This window comes from Protobothrops mucrosquamatus, unplaced genomic scaffold, assembly GCF_001527695.2.
Source record: "Protobothrops mucrosquamatus isolate PMUCROS unplaced genomic scaffold, P.Mucros_1.0 scaffold129, whole genome shotgun sequence".
Classification (NCBI taxonomy): domain Eukaryota; kingdom Metazoa; phylum Chordata; class Lepidosauria; order Squamata; family Viperidae; genus Protobothrops; species Protobothrops mucrosquamatus.
Genome location: NW_015386496.1, coordinates 850,190 through 864,858, shown reverse-complemented (window position 1 = coordinate 864,858; position 14,669 = coordinate 850,190). Strand labels below are relative to the sequence as shown.

Genomic DNA, 14,669 nt, shown 5'->3' with positions numbered 1-14,669 from the left:
AGTTTGCTAGGGGATTTTAGGCATCTTGTCCTCTTTTAGCTCAGACTACCCTTGGGATAAGTTGCTGGGTTAAAATCTGAGTAGCACTCAAGGAGTTTACAGTAAATACAGCACATACTGGGACAAAATAAAAATAAATACATAATTTTAAAAGCATCATAACAGGGGAATGCAAGCATGTATAAAATAAGGACTTTAACCCTTAGTCACACTTCTGTTCTATTACATTTAAACATTATATTTATTATGAAAAGTAATATAAAATAGCTTGTGAAGCAACTTGTTTCCCATGCTTTAAAAGTATTTTGACCAGGTAGCCAATCTTACAGTCCAGAATGGGCCAGTTACCAGGTGGTTAGTTTGTTTGACTAGCTTTTCATTTGGGGGGGGGGGCGCGGAGTATTTTTAAAATATTCCTTTAGAATCTGGATTCAGAATACTTCGTTTCAAATTGAATGTATTCTTTTTCCTTTTATGACCTCTACTCACATATATGTAGACACTGAACTCTAACATATTTTTATCTTATGCTTTGGGTTCTTTTAACATCATCTTTCCTTTAGCTTTCATGTAAGATTCTTCACTGAAATGACTCTGGATTCATTTGCATTCCAATTTCTCAGACTATGCAGTCATCTCCTTTATTGTGTAGTCTGAGGAAGTGGCTGGCAGCAAGGCCCCATAATTAATTTTGTTCTTTTTATGGAAAGCAAAGAATTTATGCTGTGTGTGTGTGTGTCCCGGTAGGGCAATATCTGGAACATAATTGCTCTCTCACTTGTCCTGCAGTTTCTCCCTATACTGGTCGGATCTGTTTTATTAGAGTTGGGTTTTTGTTTTGTTTTTACAATTTTTATTTCATTGCAATTTCCAAAATTATGTCTATTTGAATATAGTAATGCAACTTGTATTAATGAGAATATTCTCAAAGCTATAGAACTATTTGTCATCCTACCTCACAGGGTTGCTGTTTTGGGGAAAATAGGTGGCAGGAGTATTAGAGCTACTCACCACACACACAAGCACACAGACAAACACACACACACACACACACACACACAGAGAGAGAGAGAGAGAGAGAGAGAGAGAGAGAGAGAGAGAGAGAGAGAGAGAGAGAGAGAAGTAATAGGTGGGATAAAAATCTAATCATCAAAATCCCATCCTCCTCTTTGTTCCAAAATGGAAAGAAAATAATTTGTTTTTCTTTTTTTTTCTTTGAGATCATTGTAGATGACATGGGGTTATTTGGAAATGACTGGGCAACATTTTTATTTTAAGATTTGCTTATCTAGCTGAAAGGGGGGGTTGGAGTAGAAGACCTCCAAGGCCCCTTCCAACTCTTTTAATCTTTTATTTATTTAAAATATAGTATTTATTTAATCTATTAAAACATTAATGTTTAAGCCAGAATATAGTTTTTTAACTAATTTATATCTTCTGCCTCTACTTCTGTTGCATGTATGCTGTATATTTTAGCCATTATTTTTAAGTTAACGTAGTGTTTAGATGCAGCTTTGGAAAAATATTGTTTTAAAGGACAGCATGTACATTTTAAAAGTAGAAATAATGTATTATAGCAGTGAAGTGATTGTTATACTCTGCCGTGAAAGTTCCTGAATGATGCCATCATATATTTTAAATTAAATTCATGCATGAATAATTAAAAACAGGCTTTACAAAAGAGAGAATCTAAAATGACCTATATCAGGGGTGTCAAACTCAATTTCATTGAGGGCCACATCAGCATTGTGGTTGTCCTTGGGGGGGCGGATAGGTGTGGCCAGGGTGGGCGTGGTCTACTGGGTGGGCGTGGCTGGAGTGGGTATGGCCTACTGGGAGGGCATGGCCAGCTCTTCATCGTTCACATCAAGGGTGCCTGTGGGGGCCTGGGCAGGAGTGGGACAGATCTGAGGGTCTCTGGCAGAAGGGGGTGGGACCAGGGCAAGTGCCTAGGCATGGTCTACTGGAGGAGCTTCACTGTTCCTCTCAGGCCATGCGGGGGGCGCTGGATGGTGCCGCGGGCTTCCTGGAGCCCTGGGCAGCAGAGGTCAAATGCCCAGCTCAGCCCTCAAGCACCCACGGCACCACGCCCAGCCCCACTTCCCCAACGGGATGCCCAGCTGCACTTATCTCCTCAAGGCTGCTGCTGCTGTGCTTGCTCTCCTTAGCCAGGTTGCTCATGATGGGTATGAGGGCAAAGTCAGAGGGAGGCCCACTCCCTCTCCATGGGAGGAGACTCGGCTTTGTATCCAAAGCTTCCTTAGCAATAGGATGGGAGACCCCCAGGATAGGCCAGGAGGAGGGGGCAAGGGTATGGTGAAAGGGCAACAGGGCAGGACTAAGGTAGGACTTCCCTCAGACCCTCCCTCTCCTTCCTTCCTTCCTTCCTTCCTTCCTTCCTTCCTTCCTTCCTTCCTTCCTTCCTTCCTTCCTTCCTTCCTTCCTTCCTTCCTAAGAACAGAGTGGTGGGAAAATATTTGAGATGAGGGAGGGAGGAAAAACAGGCAAGAAACGCAGCTGGGGAGGTGTCACCCTTCGTGAGGAATGAAGAAATGCACCATCGCCTGGAAGTGGCCAGCACATGGCCCTCGCCTACTTCACGTATCTGGCTTGGTGGGCTTTGGGGGAGGAGACGCCATGAACAACGTGAGAGTCGACGTTACCTGCGCAATGCCGTCCAGCCTCCAGCCTGCCTGGTTTCAGCAGGCAGCGAGGTGCTCTCCTCACAGTGCTGAGAGGCTGAGCCAGGCCGCGCGAATCCGAAAAGAAGCGTGATGCCACTTAGCCCCCACCCTGTCCGGTTTCGGCAGGCAGCGGGGCGCTCTCCTCACAGCGCCGAGAGGCTGAGCCGGGCAGTGCGAAGCTCGCCAGCTTTGCACCTTGCTACCTGCTGAAATCGGGCAGGCTAGGGGCTGAGTGGCGGCATGCTTCTTTTTGGATTCGCGCCGCCTGGCTCAGCCTCTTAGCGCTGTGAGGACAGCGCCCCACTGCCTGCTGAAACCCCTCCCCCCGGAGCCCATGAAGCCGGATATGTGAGGTAGGCGAGGGCCATTTGCTGGCCACTTCCAGGTGATGGTGCATTTCTTCATTCCTCACAAAGGGTGACACCTCCCCAGCGCGCGCCCAGGGGGCAGGGCCAACACGGCGGGGCTGGTCCCTTGCTGTTTTCAGACGGCCTTGTGGAGCTAAGACTGAATGCGTTTCAGCATAGATGGCCACCACAAAATTGTACATTGGCTCCCAGGCGGCCTGGGCCGGGGCCAAGACCACGGGGGCCATTCCCTCACTGTTTCCAAGATGGCTTCGCGGGCCACATGAAACCACGTCATGGGCCACATCCGGCCCCCGGGCCTTGCGTTTGACATGTCTGGCCTATATGATCTCCTCCTTCTCTCGCAGATATAGGGGACTGTGCATAAATGGCACATCATCCTGAGATAGAAAGACAAATGTGTTGACACGATACAGTATTTCTCTCTTTACTGCAACGTTATGTATTGTGTAGAACATTGGACTGCATTATAAACATGATCAACACTGTACTGTACCAGAGTTGTGTGAAAATACAAGCATGTAGCCTGGGCCCACTGGCCTCTGAAAACCCTTTTTTGTAGCTCCTCAAACTCTCAGAAATTATGCTTTCAAATTTCAGGGGCTCAATGCCAAGAAATAAATGCTATTTCCCGTTGTTTTTCAGCTGTCCTGTATATGCACGAAAGAGCAGGAGCTGCAAATTTTTCCCATGAAAGCTGCAGTTATGTTGTACAAATACTGCATTTTCCTACCACTCAAATGTATATTTTTAAAAAAAAAATCATAACACAAATGCCTTTAAAAAAAATCCCAGGGAGTGTACACTGTTTTTGTGCTTGCTAGAATGTTGTATGGAATGTGATTGAGCAAAAATCTTGGTGTCTAGTAATGCTTCCACCAGGACACTTTCTTGATTTTTGCACTTTTATTTTGTCTTCCTTTCTTTTATGTTGTAATAACAATTATTGGAAGCCATATGCTCTCCTATTAAGTAACAATATTTTGACATCCATTCAGTATCGTTTTTTTAAAGTGACAAACTGCTACAAGATTCCCCGCTTTCTCCTAAGGAAGATTTGTTCCCTCTCTCCCTTTCTGTGTGTGTGTGTAGAGAGAGAGAGAAAGAGAGAGAAAGGATTATCTACTACTAAAACTCTTGTTATCATGACCTTTAATTGGCCAAAACAGTGCCTCATGGGGCAACATGGTTTTAACCAAGGTACCTCAAATAGGCTAATTTACAGAATGTGTCCAAAATCTGGGAGCCATAATTCCCAAGGGATTGAAATTTGAAAGTTGTGGCTGCTTCAGTGCTACTGGCTTCTGCTTCAGTCAGGTGATTTTCATTTTCAACAGTCCATGACAGTTTCTATAAGGTCCCAAGAACCAAGAAAGACATGTGGAACTGCTTCTGAGCCATTTTCTTTATTGTCCCTCATCTATAGTCAGAAATCTTGCTAAACTAAAGCAACTATTTGCATCACTTTAGCTATACATTGAGAATTGCTAGGGAGGACCCCTAACGCTTTCTCCCAACTACACTGTCTAAGCTTTACTGCCTCTTTGATGCTGAAATGCAGCCCCTCCCTCCTGAGTATCCAGACCATATTCCACCACAGTTTCCCATCCAGTCTTGTAATCCCTCACTCTCTCTCTCTCTCTCTCACACCAGCAGCAGCCACCTACTTGCCTGCTGGGAAGAGGAGGGAAAGGGAGGAAAGAAGGAAGGCAGAGCAGGGGAGCTTTCCAGTGCTCTCAGCTGGATTCCCACAATCCCTGCCAGATTTCCACAGACTCAGTGGGGAAGCTGGCAGGAAGTCAGAGCCCCTGCTCCCACTGCTTGTTCACCCAACTTTGGTCATTCTAGTTCTCTCTTTCTGTAAGGAAATATATCTGAAATGATGACCCAACAGGGCATGATTGTCTAGTAGCCTTTAATTCTTTGGAGGTATTACATTCTAATTCTCTCATTCTCTCTCCCTCTCTCTCTCTCTCTCTCTCTCTCTCTCTCTCTCTCTCTCTCTCTCTCTCTCTCTCTCTGTGTGTGTGTGTGTGTGTGTGTGTGGTGTACATGCACATGCATGCACATGCATGCACATCCTTTTTAAAATGGGGGCAAATAGAAACAGCCTGATGTGATACTGGCTTTGTTACATTATATGAGCACTGGTTAATATGCATTTTTTTGTGTGAAATATTATGAAGGCTTACTTTCAAGTCCCATGGATCTGGATGAAACAAATCCCAAAGTATTACATTTATCCTCATGTGGATGATTGTTACTGAATAGGACTTGTCTCTTCCTTGCTGGAGATGCACAGCACCTCCCAAATTCGCTCTGAAGGATTACTTAATATGGAGAACATTAATATGGGGTCCATACTGAGGGCTCAGCATGCATGGAAGATTCCACTCCCCATGCAACTTGACGTACAACTTATTTAGAATTGCTCAAGAGATAGATAGCTTTGTAATTATCTCCAGCCTTCAATTCCTACTGCTAATTACTTGTTGCATTTCCTCCTAATTGTCAGGATAATGTCTACTTGACATTAAAAAGGTTTATTGTATTTCTCTCATCAGCACTCTTTGCATTGAATGGCAAACATTTTACAGAAATGAAAAAAAACAACCTTTTTGACATGCTATGTTACATTGAACATCAAATAGTTGTGACAGAAATGATCAAACTGACATTTTCTTGTTTGATTTTCTCTAACAGATGATTCAAGAGAGCAAGTTTCTTGTAGAAACAGCAGATACTGTATACGACAAAATCATTCAGTGTCAGAAAGCAGGTAACACTCTTTGATTAGTGTGTATTATAATAAATTTTATCTATGTCCAAGGAACTGTATGTATCATAAGGAGCCCAAACATTTTATAATGTTGAGGCATTACATTATTTTAAAAAATTGGATTTGAGAATTAATTTATTTGATTTCTATATCACAATTTTCATAGCACATTTTTAAATTTCTTGCAATGGTAATAGTTAAAGAATTGGAGCTGAGGTGGGGTGGAAAATTTCTCAAAAAGTGTAAGTGTTTTTATAATTTGTCCTGAGAAGTTCAGAAGTTCAACTGCTGGCATCTGGGAATGACTCCTATTTGAAATCTAAGGTCAGGTGAGTGAAAAATGGAATTATACATTCTGAGTGAGAAAACATTGTGTTTTTCTGCAGCACAGGCACAATAATCAATACATAACTGACTGAAAGTTCAGTACTGAGCTTTTCAATTAATGCACAGTTCACATAAAGCTGATCCTTTTCTTAAGGTTGGGTTTAGTATCAGTATGCTCCCTGGATTGGTAAATGAGTGTAATGGCTCTGCATTTGTCTACCTGTGTGAAATGGAAGTAATTTCTGCTTACTCTTTAAGATCTCACATGTGTTTTTGACTGATGGTTTAATGTTCGGGTCCCAAATCATCTGCTGGTGTCCTGTACACATTGCTACTCCTGAATGGAAGAAAAACCATAGTAAGCCTTGGGCATGCAGACCTCTTCCTCTTTTCTCCAATTACCAGGTGGAAAATGCCAGATTTTTTCCCTTTCAGTTTTAGTCAATCATGGTGTCATCTGGATCTGGAATTGTAGCTAGCACTAATAATTTGGAATGAGTTTCTTTAAAATTGCTTGTGGTTAATATTAATCCTTTTTTGTTGCACCAAACAAACCCACTCCCTTTAACTACAATACGTGGTAAAGCTTTTGAAGTCTTAGTTCTGCCCATGCAGGTAATAAAAAGAAGAACACAGAGCATATCCTAATAGCTTGCTGAAGTGTATTGTACTGTACTCATGTGTGCTGCACTAAGCTGTTGTTTAAACACCCCTTTACAATTTTCTAAATAACTGTAGGTGGTGAAATTTCATTACAAGATCCTGTTTAGGATATTGTGCAGTAATTAGTAGAACCAGATGGTGAAGTGTAATAATAGTGAGACATAATTCCTAAATCTTGAAGGGAATTAGGCTATGGTTTGTATTCTTCCACACAATCCACCCTTACCATTAACATTCTCTTTTCAATCAAACAAGCAGAAATAAAGCAACTTTCAAGAGTAGCACTCAAGTTTATATGGATAAAAATATACATAGAGAGATAAAAAGTATAAAGATAAAACTGATTGCTTTAAGCCATGTTATATGAATGCTCGATCAAGTTCACAAAACATACCAAACCATGAACAATTAAAATGACAGTGGCTGTGTTCACTATTGCATGCTAAGTTTGACTTCCCAGACTTGGGAATTCTGAGAATTGTAGTAACCAACACACCTGGAAGATGCTTTGTTGGGGATTGAAATGTTAAGAGAACCCAAGTAAGCTACATTTTTTCTTAGTATAATTTGTGGAAACATGAATTGTCATTCTGAAAAATTAGTCAGTGAATTAGTATTTTAAAGAGTTTCATTTTTATCTGCAACAAAGCAATGTGCTACTCAAGAAATATGACTGCCTTTTAAAAATGTTAAAATCCTTTTTCCTTCCTAGAAGCTATGTGTATATATGTGTGCATTTTGAGTCACATAACCGGGTTAGAGATTACTCTAATTAAAAAGTAGCATGTGTTTAATTAAATAGATTTTCATTAATTTAAGCTTTACAAGTGTCTATAACAAGCCTGATTACTTTGTTAGAAACGGACTTACTGTAATTATATTTTATCAACCAGATTAATATCACTGTAACAGTTTAAAAAGACCCAGTTTATACAGTATAACTATGGCTTGAATTGATTTTTAGTGAACCCAGTATTTAGCATACCCCTGCATACATTGGATAAAAGTAATTGCTTGCAGTACTGCTTGTTTTCATTTTGTTCTCAGCAATTAAGCTTTTAATTTTTTTCAGAAGGAAATAAACAAGAATAAATAAATATGTGGGAGACTGGCAGATCTGCAAATGGAGACTATGACTCTTCATGAAGCTTTGGGACAACCCGCATGTCTTTTGTGACACTCAGTGTTTGAGTAGGATAAAACAGTAACCCAAATAGAAGTTAGGGGTGCAGAAGGATCAAGAGTTGACGAGAAAGAGATGATTTAAAACATGGCAGACATGTGCATAGCACTGCTTAGAAATATCTTTAAATCAGAGACATCAGTGCTGTTGCTTTAAGGCAGGGATCTTCAAACCTGGCCCTTTTATGACTTGTGGACTTCAACTCCCAGAATTCCTCAGTCAGGCACGCTGGCTGAGGAATTCTGGGAGTTGAAGTCCACAAGTCATAAAAGGGCCAAGTTTGAAGACCCCTGCTTTAAGGTATACTTGACAGATGCAAACCTTAAATCAGCTTTCACCCTTCCAATTCAGATTGTTACAAATTAGGCTGTGGCTGTTCTGACGCCTTGATATTCTTCACTGCCAATAGTAACTCTCCTAAACAGTTACCTTTTTCAGAAACTGGCAAAGAAAGACACAGTAAAAGAAAAGAGCAAGTGCTGTGCAGAGGAAGAAACATGGGGAAACAGGGAAACTGTCCTTAGGGACCTACATTCAAGAATGTAAATTCCAACTCCTCAGATTCCCAAATCCAAAAAAAGAAATTTTAAAAGTTGAATTCCACTTCAACCCCTGATACTTTTTTATTAAACTTTACTAAAACTTGCATTCTTCAAAATATCCTGAAGTAGCTTTGTATATGATTACTGGATATCATCAGTTTTTCCTGGAAAGATTGCTTGATTCTTTCATTGGAAGTGGCTACCCAGTTTAAAGCTTTATAGTAATTCCTGTTTTTTTCAAATGGCATGAACTACCCTATAATTAATAATTTAATAAATGATTCATTGTAAAACCATAATTTGCACTGTATTTTAGATTTGTTATTTATTTGTATTTTGCTGCATTTGCTTTTTACTTATTTTTTAATCTTTCTTTGTAGTTTCTCTAAAATGTCTAATTAAAAAAAGTTCGCAAGTGCATCTACAACACATGCTTTACCCCCAAATAAATCGCCTTCTTATGGGAAACAGTAATGAGCTGAACTTTTGCCACATCACTGCAACAGTGGCAAAAGTTCTAGTCCTGCTCTTGATATGTTGGGCATAATCTTTGCTCTCACAGGGTTCATGAAGAAAAGATGTTAATTGAATGTATGATGTCTTCTCCAGGCTACAGTAATATGTCGCAGCAAGAGGGAGTATTGATCACTCTTGCCTAGCTAAGCAAGGTTGTCTGGTTAGTACTTGGATGGGCAACTACTAAGAAATATAGGCTAATTGGAAAAGTCAAACAAAGGGAAGAAACTATTTGCCAGGAAAATTACATTGGCACATGGATACAGGCTTTAAGAATTTAATTTTGTCTCAAAGAAGACTCCTTTTTTATCCAGCAGAGCACCATCACGTCAATCCTAAAGTTATTTTCCTTAAAAAACAGAATATGATATTTCTGTGTTCAGGAGCAGGATAGTCTTTTGGATCAGAACCACATCTGGAATTTTAAAAGGTCACGAGCACTCTCACAAAATGGCTACCATGGGAGATGTACCTGTTTCATAAATAGTTGCCATAATGAGCATGATCAGTCACATTAACAGAAAGCAAACTATGTGGGTTGAATGAAAAGGAATATTTCCATTGTTTTAAGTTGCCAACACATGGCTCTATTAACACCCTAAAAGATCTGACATGTTCTTTAGAATCTTCTTCTTTGCTTCAGTTGGTGGAAAACTGTAAAAAAAAAGTCAATATTCATGAAATGAACCTTTTGCGAGTACTCTTTAAGTAGCATTCCATAATTGGATTTTTTTGGCTGCTGAAAAAGTTCTTCCAATTGAAACTTGTCACTGAAATTATGATGACTGTATTGACTGTATTATATCATGCATTGCTGGTCCAAAAAATGTAAGAAGGTAAACCAAGAACTGTTTCGTGTGATTAAGAAAAAAAGAATCAACCCGTGATATCAACCATTAAATTTCATATAACAAATTTGATTAAGGATATTCAACATATCATTCAAAGGGAATTGCTGTCCAGCTTGACATTTCACAGAAAATGGGTCACAAAATTGATGTGTTTCAGTGTTAGAAAGTTAATAACAAGATGTGTTCTTTGCATGCCAAGAGTAGAGATAAAAGTTTCAAAAATTGAAATTTGCCAAAAATTACTGTCATGGTGTGATAAGGAAGATGAAGAATTGTTTCAATGTATTGTCATAGCCATAAAACACAGGCTCATTATTATGACACAGAAATGAAGCTTCAGTCCATGGAATATAATCACAAAGCTTTAACTGGAGGTGGAGTGGGGAAATCAAAACCCAGGAAAATTCATGGTCATAGTCTTTTGGGGAAGCAGATGTATATCTCATATGGATTTCTTGAACCTGGCACCACTTATCAACTCAGTGCTATATTGCCACACATAAAACTTTGGTATGATTGAAAATAATTCAAATTTGGAACTACAAGAAAGGTTGGGTTTTTTTGCAATACAATAATGCTAGGTCTCACATTTAACCCAAAAGGCCATTTCAATTGCAAAGTTGATCTTATCATGTTATCCTATCCACCAAATAGCTCAGAATTAGCAGCATATAACTTCTACATTCCCCAAAATTGAAGAAATACCTTTGCAAACATCTGCTGGATTCAAATGAAGAGGTGGAAAAGACAATTAGGACCTTGTTGAAGAAAATTATTTTGTTATGGTTTTAAGAACATTGTCCATTGTTGGCAGAATCATGTAGAGAATGGTGATGATTATGTGGAGTAGTACTGTAAATATTGGCAACAAGAAAGCTTGTTCCAAGGATTATTTTCTTGTTTCATTTATCCAAGTATCCCCATTCAAACTAAAGTTATGGAGCTGGAGCCATTACTTTCCATTCAACCTTTGTAGATTGCTTGCTTACTTACAAGGTTGCGGGACCTAAAGTATTGCTGCAATAAATGGTGCTATTTTTTGGTATTTTGGAGCATAGTGGTTATAAATTAATTATTGTTTTATTGAAATATGCTTTTAAAACTTAGGCAGGGAAACTGCTGTTCATCAGGATTATGTTTGAAGGCACACAGGTTTTGCCAGCACCAGATTGTTTATCTATTATATGTAAAACTTCATGGATCATAATAAAAACTTTTCAAAAATTTACTTTCCTTCAATAATTGTCTGTAATTACTTTGTCACATATTTTGTTAGGCATGGAGCTCCATGAAGAACTACATAACTTAGGAACAAAGGAAGGCTTGAAAGGAAGAAAACTCAGCAAAGCAATTGAGAGTTTTGCATGGAATATCACTGTGCTGAAGGTAAATGTAAACTGAACTGTTTTCCTTCTATAAAAAGTCTGTTTTGGCTATGTGAGCTACTGATACAATATTTTTTTCTCCCCACAAACAAATAAGTATTGAGCAAATAAGAAGAACATGCTTACAGATAACAAGCTACTAAAGTAATTCTTAGTCAAATAAAAATTTATTGGCTTGGGTATAGTACAGTTCAAACCAGAATCAGTTGTTTTGCTTCTATGGATACCAAGGAGTAGGCTTCTGTTGTCTCTGCAAAAAAAATTACTTGAAAGGCTCTCTTTCTCTCCGAGGTCTAGCAAGCAGTACCTAGGAAAAGATCTTCTTTGTTGCTAAAGACATCCACAGTGCTTTTATGCCACCACTAGCAATCTATCTATGGCTCACGCAAGCAGACAAAAACTTTGTAATTGTTGAAACCAGATTCTTGGGGGAATGTGTTACTCAGTGTGTTTGTCTCTTGCTTTTCTATTTCTGTCAGGCGCTTCTAAGCGAGCATTGCTCTTTGGTGTTCTTTGCAGAAAAGAAAGCTTGATTGGGGCTATTAGCAATAGCAATAGCCCTTAGACTTATATACCGCTTCACACTGCTTTACAGCCCTCTCTACATGGTTTACAGAGTCAGCATCTTGTCCCCAACAATCTGGGTCCTCTTTTTACTGATCTTGGAAGGATGGAAGGCTGAGTCAACTTGAGCTGGTCAGGATCGAACTCCTGGAGTGAGCAGTGAGTTAGCCTGTAGTACTGCATTCTAACCACTGCACCACCACGGCTCTTTAGGACACATAATGTCCGTGCACTTTGTGACATAACCTGCTAAAGTTTTGCTCTCAAAAAATAGTGGAGAGCCCGCCTCTTTGAAGCCATTTACTTTGGCTCTTATATTTGATGTGCAACCAATAGGGAACCATAGCAGAAATATTATTTCAGCCCATGTAGCTTTCAGATGTGACAGTATTATCACAGCACTGAATGCAGATAGACTCACCAAATCTAAAATATTGTGAGAGGAAAAAAGAAACTTTATCACCAAGGCAGTTGCATTCTTCATCAGTCCACTATTGGTAGAAAAAAGAATACATTCCTGTCATCATGGGTATGTTTCTGAACTTTTATACTCCCCCCCACCAAAAACTTTTAACAAAAAAAGGGAGCATTTTCAAAAACTAACTTACTGTTATTAATTATTTTGCTGAGTGTGGACAAAATTACTTGATTGGATTGTGAGTTATTATTACCCAAGTCTGTAACTCATTACAAGTCGAACTATCCAGTCTTTAAAAATTTAACCAGTTCTGCGATTTTTACTCTCTATTAGAATTGAAAAAAAAATCTGCCGTTGTAGATGATTTGTGTGCTCTGTCTAGCATTGATTAGAGAGAATGGAGCCCCAAATGGCAATATGTTTTCCTAATATCCAAGCGAGAGTCAGATTTTATGAGGAAAACACATTTTTGTGTATATGTACACAGACCATCTCCTTTAAATACCCAGTTACCTCAATGGAGCAATATGTTTTCTGAGGAGAAAAAAAAATCGAACTTGTTCAGAGTAAACATGCATACGATTGTACTATAATTAGTTATTGTTTTCCCCATTCATCTTCTGGATTCAGAACAGTTTCTAGGGAAAAAAGATTAGAAAATAACTTTTCTTTAATGCAGCTGCCAATATGAATACTTCCAGATGGGGAATTTTTTTCAGTCTAAGAGCCATTTGCTCATCCTGAGAGCTTCTGGGGAACCCTATGCTGGGGAAGGAGGGATACATGCATATGTGTATCTCTTAATATCATACAACATTTTCCTTCGTTATTTCTGCAAACACATTTATATCTGCCAGTGTAGTTTCCCACTACTGTCCTATGCACACTTTCACACTTGTCTACATCTATCTCCATTGTTTTCCTATTCATAAATACCTTTCCACATCCACATGACCTCCATATTCTCATCCCTGAAAAGAAAGAAGAACCTAATTTCTTGGAGATAAATCTCAATTGTGAAGAAGAAAGCAGTAAGGTAGATTTTGAGGAGATGAAGGTGGGTGGAGTGGTCAGTAGAAGGTGTGGGGCTAAGGGAGGAGGTAGGGCTGGTGGGTGGGAGGATGTAGTGTGAGCCGGGGAACACCATGGGCCAGAGGTTCCCCATGACCAGAATAAATATTTAGAGATGATTCAATGAATGTACTCACTCTAAGACAGGATGACATGTTTAGTGGAATATTTTTGTAGCATATTAAAACATTTGAGTCAAGACTTTGAAACATCCCCTCTTAAAAAAAAAATAACGTTGACAAAGTAGCATTTTATTTCTAGAAATGTATAATAAAATGCTAGGCTTACAAGGTGTCCAAGAAGAAGAAGCATCCAGGTTGCCTTGCAAAAATGCCAGCAAAAGGGATTCATGTGTCACAATGAAGAGAACAGAATGAGTAGAGCTGACTGTGGCCTTCCAAATAATTTTCTGTGGTTTACCACAAATACTTTGTAGTTGCTGAGGATCCTGAGTAGCAAGGCCTGGCCGCTAAGCCTCAGATAGGCAAACAGTTTAGGGCATGTAAAGTGTTCTGGGAAGAGAAGCATCGTGGTGGAAGCAGCACTGAAACTCATGTCAGCTCAACTTGTGCATTTCCCAGTAAAAGGACAGAAGAGTGCTACTTATATTCCACAGTTTTCTGGGCACAAGGTGAGACTTAAAGGCAGTCCAGGAGGCTGTCGAGCCTAAGGGAAAAACAGAGATTTACTAACAGAAGGGCTATGTGTAGCCAGTCTAAGCAAGGGTCTCACCATGACAAAGGCAACAAGCAAGCAAGTTAAATCTCTTCTAGGTGAAGGCAAGAAAGATTGTGCCAGGCAGAAAGAGGAAAGCAAAAAAAAAAAAAGATGTAAAGAAAGATCTCTCTACCCAGCTACGAAAAAGGAGAAGGAGAAAAGCAGGATTTTTGTACCTCTCAATAGGTTGAAATTCCTAGATTATATCCTTTTAGATATGATCTTGAAAAAAATATTACATATCAGTTCAGTAATAAAACCAAATATTGATGAAATGAAATGAAAAATGTTAATGAAAAATGCTTTCAGCTAAGTCATCAAAGTGAAATGGCTTTTTCGCAGCTGTTTTGCATGCATGTAGCTCTGTTTTATTCAGTGCCTTTATACTTCATGGCCTGCCACACTATTCATTTTCAAGTTATTAGATATTTTTGAATCAGTGTATAAGACTTCAGTATTACAGCCCTGAAGCTAATGAAGTAGTCCGAATATGGCAGTTGTCGTGATTTGCATTTGGTGGACAATATCTTCTCATTCAGATTTAAATCCAGTTTAGTAAACTATTCATTAGTGTGACTACTTTTCAGAAATAAGAAATGTC

At 39.3% G+C, this 14,669-nt stretch overlaps 1 protein-coding gene across 1 annotated transcript in view; it reads left to right on the top strand.

Moving 5' to 3' along the window:
* The window catches only part of PLCL1 (phospholipase C like 1 (inactive)), a 45,164-nt gene that overhangs the window by 14,557 nt on the left and 15,938 nt on the right, over nt 1-14,669 (top strand). Inside the window, exons 3-4 of the mRNA XM_015813031.1 lie at nt 5,756-5,831; nt 11,190-11,299. Of these exons, the coding sequence (XP_015668517.1) occupies nt 5,756-5,831; nt 11,190-11,299 (186 nt within the window). The remainder of the gene's footprint in view (nt 1-5,755; nt 5,832-11,189; nt 11,300-14,669) is intronic.